The sequence below is a fragment of the Vollenhovia emeryi genome, unplaced genomic scaffold (genome assembly GCF_000949405.1).
Source record: "Vollenhovia emeryi isolate VEMERY1.0 unplaced genomic scaffold, V.emery_V1.0 DF939281.1, whole genome shotgun sequence".
In the NCBI taxonomy this organism is placed as follows: Eukaryota; Metazoa; Arthropoda; class Insecta; order Hymenoptera; family Formicidae; genus Vollenhovia; species Vollenhovia emeryi.
This window is the reverse complement of record NW_011967085.1, coordinates 87730-98106: the sequence shown is the minus strand read 5'-3', so window position 1 is coordinate 98106 and position 10377 is coordinate 87730. Positions and strand designations below refer to the sequence as shown.

At 51.8% G+C, this 10377-nt stretch overlaps 1 protein-coding gene across 5 annotated transcripts; it reads right to left on the bottom strand.

Moving 5' to 3' along the window:
* Positions 1-2181: 2181 nt before the first annotated feature.
* LOC105559318 (E3 ubiquitin-protein ligase UBR2) lies at positions 2182-10132 on the bottom strand. 5 transcript variants are annotated; one of them, XR_001008735.1, is made up of 4 exons: positions 9740-10132; positions 9089-9311; positions 3455-9004; positions 2182-2516 (listed from the first exon to the last, which is right to left on the bottom strand). XR_001008735.1 is itself a non-coding variant. In XM_012007516.1 (3 exons), exon 3 carries the CDS (start codon positions 8969-8971, stop codon positions 3524-3526), a length of 5448 nt encoding a protein of 1815 aa, XP_011862906.1. In that variant the 5' UTR covers positions 8972-9004; positions 9089-9311; positions 9740-10132; the 3' UTR covers positions 2617-3523. The 5 variants fall into 5 exon arrangements, 3 of the variants coding, with proteins under 3 accessions (XP_011862906.1, XP_011862907.1, XP_011862908.1); XR_001008736.1 differs by lacking the exon at positions 2182-2516 and adding an exon at positions 2617-3047; XM_012007516.1 differs by lacking the exon at positions 2182-2516 and having other exon boundaries at positions 2617-9004.
* Between the last annotated feature and the right edge of the window lie 245 nt (positions 10133-10377).

Here is a 10377-nt window from a genome sequence, read left to right as displayed (position 1 = left end):
TCTTGTAACCCGTCCAGTGCGGAGGCACGCGAGTGATTGGTCGATTTCCTCGGGCACGCGTTTCGCAGCTTTCGAACAGACCTTTGCTCGCTTAAAAAAAGGCGCGAAGATCCCTCAACTTGAATAATACAGTGTGAGATGTGCACGCGGATGCCTTCGATCAATATCAATTTCTTTGAAGAAAAATTATTGAAACTTGAACGACTTTAGGACCGCAATCGGTAAAACATTGAGCAATCTTTTTTTGTACTCCTGAGGACCGGAATTAAGTTGGCGCTGGGAGTTCATATTTTCGTATAAAACCTAGCTCAAAGGATTGCTCCCGAATTGCTCCATTACAATCCACAATTGCTCCACTTATAAAATCAATAGTTTTCGAAATTGTATTAACAAAAAACGTAAAATTTTTAACTTTTACGTTTTTTGTTAATATTTCGAAAACTATTGATTTTAAAAGTGGAGCAATTGTGGATTCTAAGTCCCAGTCTACAATAGAGATTTAAGCCCTAAGCCTTAAGAAATTGACTAATCACAGTCGCGCATTCTACTCATACTTGACCGTGATTAGCCAATTTCTTAAAGCTTAGGGCTTAAATCATCTATTGTAGACTGGGACTAATGGAGCAATCCTTTGAGCTAGGTTTTATACGAAAAATATGAACTCCCAGCGCCAACTTAATTCCAGTCTCCTCTGAGGATCCTGAAGTCGTCTGTTTTATCGACACGTTCGAATATGTTTTTGCGCTGGTAAATTTTTTATTAGCTTTTATGCACAAAATAATGCCAGGATAAGTTGCGGACCGCATAGCAGAAAATTTTCATACTTAAAACACTCGGGTCAGGAGTTTCAATTTTTTAATCGTGAGCAATTTGAAATAATTGGCTTTATAAAATTGTAAAATTCTTCCACACGATTATAGTACGCGTAAAAACAAAGCGGAGGGGTTTACGACTTTATATAAAGAACAAAGAGAAATTAAAAATATCATTTTACAATTGTGGTTTGGTTAGGTTCAATATAAATAATTGATTTAACAATGACAATAAAATTCACAAGTCTCTGACGTGAAATCACAATTCGAAGAAGTAAAGGATTAATTCTTACATTTATTGCGAAAAATTTACCTCAGCCAGGTTTAACAATGACAATTAAATCGACAAGATCAAGGATTTCCAGAAACTTGTTTCTAATCTAATCTTTCCTGTCGCGGGTTAAATCGCGAGACATCGATAATTCTATCGTGTTAGGAAAGCAATAACTAATTTACGAGCCAATTGAACTTTATAGGAGCTTAATTGAAGTCATCTCAAGAAAGACAGAGTTCTAAAGTAATCGAGATTATTTTCTACAACAAAATATCTTCCTATTTTTCTCTCCAAGATTAATTTATTGAATTCTGAAGAATATAAATAACGTGAGTTTGTATAAATCAATCTTTTGCTATTGTATGTTACATTTTTTTTTTAGTCTCGCAAGTAACGTCCGGAGAAGAGACTCGAGGGAGAAAACGGGAAAACAAATGTTGTGGAGCGGCGACCGGGCGTTAATGCCGTTTGAGTTAAAAGAATCCTCCTCGGTGAATGAGATCGCGCGTGATGTAAATTTTCTTACGGACTATTTAGCGATATATCAGAACTTTCAGTAAGAATACAAACGATCCTGCGGCGTTTGAGATTCGAAAGAGCTATATATCTACTGCAGAACACGTCTATCTACTAAAATCTCCCCAAGATCCAGCATTCGAATAATTTATATTCCGAAATCACCGTCTCGCGCTCTGTGAGCTTTTAGTACAAATACACCTAAATCAATGTACAATTAACGACGTCCGGTGACGTCCGCATCTCCACGCCGTTGTCCATAACAAATACAATATTATGCAACTCGTATATAATATATACGTATCTTCGCGAGTATCATTAAAATCGTTAATTGATCATTGCAGTGTCGACCTTACAATAAGCGATCTAATGTACAGCGGCACAACCTCTTGCGCGTATTGCTAGAAACACCTCGGGTATCGTAATTTCGTTCAAGCAATCCGGGTGTGACGACGAGCGCAACAATGTTGTACTGTTTTCTTGCCGCGGCCGGTGACCTCCGCGAGATGCGCTACAATGGTTTCCTGTTTCGACTCCGACATTCTCTTCGTCGCTTCGTGATTCGGGGGGGGGGGGGGGACGCGGGCCTCGTGGCCTACGGGGATAGAGAAAGAAATGTAAGACAGTAAAGACTGATCGAATAACGCGCCGCAAATTGTCAGTCTCTTGCGGCGAATCAGCCCTGCGCACAAATGAGGGACGAGCAATTCACCAATATTACAATATCTCAGTATTTACACACACTTCTTCCTCTAACAATAGTAATTCTAATTATCCTCTATATCCGGTTACAGGTGTATGTACGTAAGAGTCAGTTGAATGCGTTGAACAAACGAAGAGTCAAGTACGATGCCGGAGCGCCAGTGTTCTCGGAGCGGCTTGTTAACTTCGCTTCCAGTAGCATCTAGAAGAAACTAGCAACGAGAGACAGATAGAGAGAGAGAGATATATATATATATATATAGAGAGAGAGAGAGACAGAGACAGAGAGAGAGAAACAAACGTTAAGTTACGTATTATTTATTTCACACACCACCGAGACTTTAAAAATTATTCCATCAGCGTATTCTCCTTTTCCTCTTCACGTCCTGCGTACGCGCGGAATAACATTAAGTGGGGACAAGAGCGGAAGAATGAAAGAAAAGGCAGAGGGACCCGTCGACCTAGAATAATTCGCGATTGTTAATTATAAAAATCGCAACGGCGTTCTTTGTCTCCCGCGCGTTGCAGCGCGCTGTCCCGCACGCGAAATGTGTGAATCGAGTGGTTTTTACACGATGATGTGGATGAATGGCGAGTCGCCCTCTCGCTCATTGTTCTAGGTCTTCGGGGGTGATTTAAGACACAGGCTCCGTCGTTTGTACATGCGGACGAAAACTTGCAGATTTTCGCAAAAGAAACAAGCGTCTCGTGACGACCGTTCCGAGTTAGTCACGGACTCGTATCTACAAGCAACAGAACACATATGTAACAATCTTCGTAGTAATTTGAATAAATACTTTTAATAAATACGTGAACAGAGTCATATAGTAATTTATGTAACGGATAATATAGAAACTTCGTTAACTTGGAAACGATCTAAAAAAATATAAATTTTGTTAACTTTGAAACCCCCACGCGACCGGTGAACCTGTAAGAATCGGCGCGAGGAAAGACAGGGGGACGGAGAAGAGAGAGGGAACGATATATCCAATTATCGTTTTTTAAGTGTAGAAAGTCGTAGCGTTCGTGCGCGCACCGATTAAATCAATTTCGCCGATCTCGTTGCAGATGCGGATCGAATTGCGGACGACCAACAATCAATATTTAGGCTACAGCTTCGCTTAAGCGTAAGACTGAAATCTTTCCTCACGTTTTTTTTTTCTTTCTTTCGTCTAAAACGTCAGATCCGCGGCGTCGTGGCGGCGAGGATCCCACGAAGTTATAGATGCTGCCACTGGGTCGGCATCAGGTTGTTCGAGGACTGCTCGAACGCCCGGGTGACGGACTCGTGGATGCCGTGGCCGAGCCACATGTGGTGGAGCTGCTGGTACTTGGCGTGGCAGAGGTGCAACGGGTTGCCGCGCCTCAGACCCTGATCCGTCTCGCCGTACTCGTCGAGATACGGCGGGCAGACGAAGGAGCCGCGATTGGGCGTGCGCAGGAACAGGATCTCGCATTCGCGTACGCGCAGGAACACGCCGACGCCGTAGCCGCACTTGTTCGCGTGGAAGGTGCACGCGCCCACCGAGACATTGTTGGGCAGGTCCATCTGGCAGCAGTAGCTCTGCGAGCAGAGCATCTCGCCGCAGACCAGGCACATGGTCGGGTTACGCGAGTCCTCCCGGTCGCTGTTCGGGCAGGTGAACTGGGATATCGAGTTGATGAGCTCGCTGTAGTCGTCTGGTAGGACTATCAGCTTGTTGATCTTCAACGGGTCCTTGACGATCGACACCTTTCTCACGCCCATCATGTGATTCCAGACGGTGGGGTGCCGCCGCCACAGGGCCATCAGCTTCAGGTTGACCTCCAAGTGGGAGTAGATGAGAGCGTCACAGGTGGTGGGCAGTCCCAGGTACTGGCAGAGCTTCTCGTACGTGTCGCCGCGCACCTGCGTCAACTCGCTCGGCGGCGGCACGTCGGTCAAGTAGTGAAAGTAGATAGCGCAACACCGGAGGAAAGGCCGACAGGCGGCCTCCACTCGTCGCCACACGTCGCTGGCTCTCTGCTTGTCGTAGTTCACGCCCAGAATGTTGAACAGGGCAAAGTCCCTCTTGGCGTCGATGTCGTCCTCCTCCACCTCCTCTCCATCGTCGTCGTCCTTCGTCTCGTGGCTGTCCAGCTCCATCGCGTCGGTGAAGTCGGACGTGTAGAGAATCTTCGCTATGTGAGACAGAAACACGAGCTTGAGCACGTGCGAATCGAACACGTCGCCCGTGATGATGGGCGGCGAGTTCGCCGCCACCTCGTGCACCTTCATGTGGAAGATGCTCGGCAGCGAGTTAATGAGCGGCACTAATACGCCGAAAGGGTCGATATCGAAGATGCTGGGCCCAGCGGCTGAAAACGTCGATTCGTCTACCAGCGTTGTCAGCAACAACGCCGAATACATCTTGATATGCTCGTGCTGCGACCAGAGGTTGGCGCCGTTCGAGAAACTCGCGCCCAGGAGGGCCGACAGCCGCACGAGGCTCTCGAGGCTGTCGTTTTGTCGGGAGGTCATGGCGCCCAGTAGCGGCTTGTCCAGGTCGCGCAGCAGGAACTCTATCGCGTGAACCGTGTACGAGACCGACTTCCAGGCCAACAAAGGCATCCTCGGATAACCGTCGGAACAGCCGAATCCCTTGTACGAGTTTTGCACGAAGAGCGCGGCGTACATGTTGATCATGGCTTCCATCCTTCGCGCGAGGTGCGGCCCGCATCGCGAATACTGCGCCTGGAACGGCTCCCAGGCGCACGTGACCTGCTGACGGAGGACCAACATGGGATTGATTATCCTTTCAACTTCAAGCCCGTCCTCGTCCTTCTCCATGGCCTTGCCGAATTGCCTGTTCGACTTGCACTCCATCGTGACCGACATCACCTTCATCCACGTTTCGAAGGTAATGTCCGGCTGCGGTTCCGGGGTCGCCTGCATCATTCCCAAGGGCGGTACGAGTAGAAGAACGGTATTGCTGAGGCACTCGCAGAGCGGGCAGAGATACTCGTGGTTCTCGGCGTCGAAGCTGGTCTGCTGTCGCGATCTGTAGGGCCGCCGGTTCTCCTTGGCGAGCACGTTGTCGACGTAATCCTGCCAGCAGCGAGAGTGCATCACGTGGCCGCACGTGCTCGTGTGCGGCGACATGCCCAGTTTCGCCGACAGATAGAGCGGGTCGGGCTCCTGGAAGTCGCCGTGGCGCTGGCACAACACGGTTGACTGCTGAACGAACGCGGCCAGCACCATCGCCGAGCCGTTCTCCGTCACGATCTGATCCTCCTGGCACAGAATGCACGTGTACACTTTCTGCTCGCACATCCTGCTGGTCTGATGGATGCCGACGGCGACGGGCGAGCCTTCCTGAGAACAGGCCTCCGTCAGGTCCATGGCGGAGTCGCGGTCGCTGGACTTGCTGTTGGCATCCAGGCTCGTGTCCTCGAACAGAGTGGCGTTCTTCTTCATGAAGTGCTTCTGCATAGCCGCCATCTGCGCCATGATCTTGGCACGCTTCTGAGCTGCCATTTTCGTCCGCCACTCTTTGTCAGTTTCCTTGTTGGTGTTGGCGTCAGTCTCGCCCGCTTGCTGCTGCTGCTCGAGCTGAAGAGGCGGGCTGGTCTCCTTCCCAGACAAACTGGCCACCTGGCGATACTTGGCCAGGACCCACGTGAGCAGATCCTTGTGGGCGTCCATGCGCGGGCTGCTGGTCAGGTTCTCCAGCAGCTTGTAGATCTTCCACTTTGCCGCCCGCTCGGGGAACGCGAGGAAGGGATAGTAGCCGGACTCCTGTTCCTGCAGCGCGTAGCCGATCAGATACAGCACCTTGTGCACCTGCGGCTCGGAGAAGCTCCTGGCTATGAAATTGAGCGCGCGCTCCAGCACAGTCTGCATGATGTGGAGCATGACGTCGCACTGCAGCAGATTCGCCACCAGACTGAACGATTCCATTAGCTTGGGCAGCTTCGGCGGCGGACAACACTCCAGCTCTCCCTGAGCTTTCCGGCGCTTCCGCTGGACCTCCTCGGACCTGCTGTGCTCCTCCTTCGTGTAGTGATAGAAGAACACGTTGTACTCCGAGTACAAGTTCGAGTTGAGCTCGTACACACCCTTCGTCGACGTGTGTGCGGGCTTCTTGAACTCGGCCACCTCGTGTATCACCCTCTCCAATTCGCTCTGAACGTTGTACACAACGTCCTCCGACAGCGTCTTGCTCAGCTCCGAGTGCGAGAGCGGCTTTATGCACAGCTGCTGTATGATCTCCTTCTTGAGACGATCGTCCGCGGTCACCTGGCCGACCCCGGGGACGTATCTCTCGCCGATGATGGTGATGAGCAGGCCCAGGAACTCCTCCACCAGATTGATCGTCTGCCGCATGTTGTCCGGGTCCTCCGAGTTCTTCAGGGCGCGGAATTCCGGATTCACCTCGAAGTCCGGCTGCACCCAGTCGAGGAGATTAAACCTGTTCAGGATGTGAATCAGGAATTCGTTGCTCTCGATCAGCGACGCGCCGACCTGCAGCAAAACGACGTCCCGATCCAGCATCTCGCTGCGGCACTTGACGTTGTGATAGAAGTACAGCTGATTCAGGAGGGAGTAGCCGTTTCGCCGCCACATGCCCGCGTGCACCTGCGAGATCATGGCCTGCGTCGTCAGCACGGGATCGATGATCTGCTCGGGCGTCGGTTTCATCGGGTTGCTGAACTCGGGCGACTGAAAGTGCAAATTGTACTTCTCCAGATGGAGAAACAGGCCGGCGAGGAATCGCGAGAGCGGCAGGTGAACGGAGACCGGCTCGGACGCAACGTCGTACTGCAGGCAGGTCGCGCTATGATTCGCCAGCTCTCGCACCTGGCTCGGCTGCTGCTCGTTCCCCTGCTGCTCGTGCAGCTTCTTCAGAAGCGCTATGAAGGACTTGATGAGCACCACGCGATCCGAGCTGCACCACTCCAAGGCCAGCGTGATGACCGGCGACAGTTTTATGTGCAGATTGAACGCGGACTCCCACTCCGGCTCGTACTCCATGTGCTGTCCAACCTGCCGGAGCATCGCGTCCATGCACTGCATGCTGGAGAGGAGGTTGTACAGTAGCGAGAGGCCCTGCAGGAAGCCGCGTCGTAGATCGTCCGTCCACTTCTCCGGCTTGGCGCTCAACAGGTACCGCAGGTCGTAAAGTATATACTGCGCCCGCTTGAAGTTGTGATGCGGCATGTTCCTCTCGAACTCCAGTTTGCCGGTGGCGTTGCATCGCCGGGAGCTCTCGGATATAAACGTGGTCAGTAGGTCGAACAGCGCCTCGTGCTGCGCGATCAGCAAGTGCGCCAGGGTCGGCACGGTGAACAGCTGAACGGAGAGCGAGACGATCGAGAACGAGTGATCGTGGTCGTCCTTGATGAAGTCCTTCATAACGGACCCGTAGTTGTCTGTAAACACGATGGAGAGCGCCTTCTTGCTCTCGTACTCCATCAGCATTCCGTAGATGAACAGCCTGTGCCAGACCGTCCTGGCGGACTTCCACAGCTGCGAGTCCCTCGTGAGTATGCCCTCGACGATCGACATGTCGGGTAGCTTCGTGTTGAGGGCGATGTTGCTGAACAGAACGCGGAAGCCCTCGCAGTGGCTGATAAACTGTTGCAGCCAATTGAGCAGTCTTATGGCGAACGTCTGATGGGCGACTATGTGGGTGTGGAGGATCAGCACCTTGAGCGGCCGATTGCTGTGCCTGTACGTGTGTTTCTCGACCTCGTTGCGCAGATCGTGGCAGAGCTCAAACAGCCCGCATTTTATCACAGCTCTGCCCTCCCTGTCGACGTTGGTCACGTACTCCACCGCCTCCTTCTGCGTGCACTCGAGAACGCGCGTGAGCATGTTTATCACCTGATCGAAGGTGTGATGCTCGTCGTTGAAGAGCACAGTGCAGTAGGTTTCGAAAATATCCCTCTGAGGTCTGTCCGGCCCGAGCGAGGGATAGGGCGCGGTGTCTTTGGTGCAGAGATTCGACGGCAGTGCCACGGTGTACTTGAGGGTCAGCAGTTCGTAACAGTACTCCAGCAACGCCTCGAAAGTCACCACCGCTCTCTCGGCGATGTCGCCGGGCAGCTTGTTGCCGCGCGCCTCCTTCGTCTGCGTCCCCGCCACGTGCGTCTTGCAAAACGGCTCCTTCTTCCAGGCCTCGGTGTCGCCGCAGTCGCAGCACCCGCCCCCGTTGGACGTGCCCATTTTGTACTTGTGGTTCCGGTGCGCCGACTGCTTGAAGCAGTCCACGCAGAGGACGCACGTCGAGTCCATGCCGCACTCCCTGCAGCTGTAGGTGGGCTCGCCCATCTTGAACATCCTGCCGCATATGGACGGCGGATTGTCCATCATACTCAGCTCCTTGAGGATCATCTGCGGATCGCCGCCGCAGATGAACTCCTCCAGGGTCCTCAGGAGCATCCTGTTGGCCGTGTCCTCGTCGATGGCCCACTCCAGACAGTTGCTCTTGGACCCCGGGCTGTATATCTTTGGCACCCAAACCCGCCAGTACTCCCTGAAGTTAATACTCGTCAGCACCCCCTTGTTCATCTTCTCCGTCCATACGTCCACGCATAGTCTGTTTGTCTCCGGAAATGTGGGCTGCATGGGGGGGCGATTCAGCATCTCGGGGCGATAATTCGCCAGGCTCGGCTGCTGGCTGTCCTTCGCACTTTCACCGCTCATCTTGTCTCATTTAAACTCGCCACGCAATGTATACTGAAACATTAAGCACGAGAGACTCGTAGAGGGAAATTGTACTGCCACAGGGGGGGGGGGGGGGAAAAAGAGACGAAAACTAACCAATAGGATATACACAATAGACGTGATCGTAGACGTAATCCAGGCAAGTGCGCATCTTAATTTGTCCTTACATCACAGCTGATTCAGCCAATATTTCATCACCGCGAAACATGGCCACGCGATTGCGTTAACCTCGAGTCTTTCACCACATAAGTTGAAACAAGTACTCTCGGAGGATTCCCCCTATTGCACACACGTCACCATCTCCAGTAGCTCACGAAACCTGAAAGCACAGCCGTTCAACGTGAGCTCACGTGCCAAGCTACGTCTTAAACATGGTGCCTACATTTTTTAATATTGCCAAGATATTCGTTGCGAATTTAACGTCTACATATACAAGTTACACATACGTACGTATGTATGTGTGTATATATATATATATATATATATATATATGTATAAATATACACAAAGGAAATGCGAGATCCGGAGCCAAGAGAGCGCGACGACGCGGGTGCAAAGCGTATCACACCGTACTGCGTTGCAAGCAACCTCGCGCGCGTATATAACTACGCTCTCCTCGATATATCACGCGGATTAGTCAACGCGACGCGAAGCGAGAGCGGGGAGAGAGAGGCTTTCTTTTTTAAACGCCGAGGGAAAACCTCCCGAGGCTGCGGCGACTATTTTTATCGCCGACGGGACACTCACTGTTTTTGCCGACGAGCGGGTCAAGGTTGACAAAAGGCGCTCCGCGAACGCGGGGGGCGCTCTCTTTGTTCCCTCCGGGCGGACGAGCGGTTTCACGCCACCACCCGCGACCGCGACGATGACGACGACGGATTTCACGAGCGGCGTCCACGTCGGCTCGCCGGACGCAGCCGGACGCGCGCCGTCACGATCGTCAATCACTTTGCGACGCCGCACTTTACGTAGCGCGCGCGGCCGCGAGCGGACATTTCGCGGCGAGACGAGACGAGACGATTATCCTGCGCACAGCTGCTCACGGACACACGGCGATGCACCAAAATGGCCCGTGACGACTTTCGCGAGAGTCGCGAGCCCTACTTGCGCGATCTGGGACTACGCGGACGCACGAAAGAGGGTGTGTTCGGATCACTGAAATATATACTAAAGCCTCCGCTACAATGATTCTCGGTTCTGTCTACAATGGTCGTAGTCGTAGTCGCTCGATAAGAATTGACCAATCGCAGTCGATTATTCTTACAACTACGACCATTGTAGACAGAAACGAGAATGGCCGCGTTCAGCAGACACAACTGTTGAGTGAGCGCTCAGTGATTTCTTAATATGATTGGCTGGATCTAAAAGTATTAGCCAATCATATT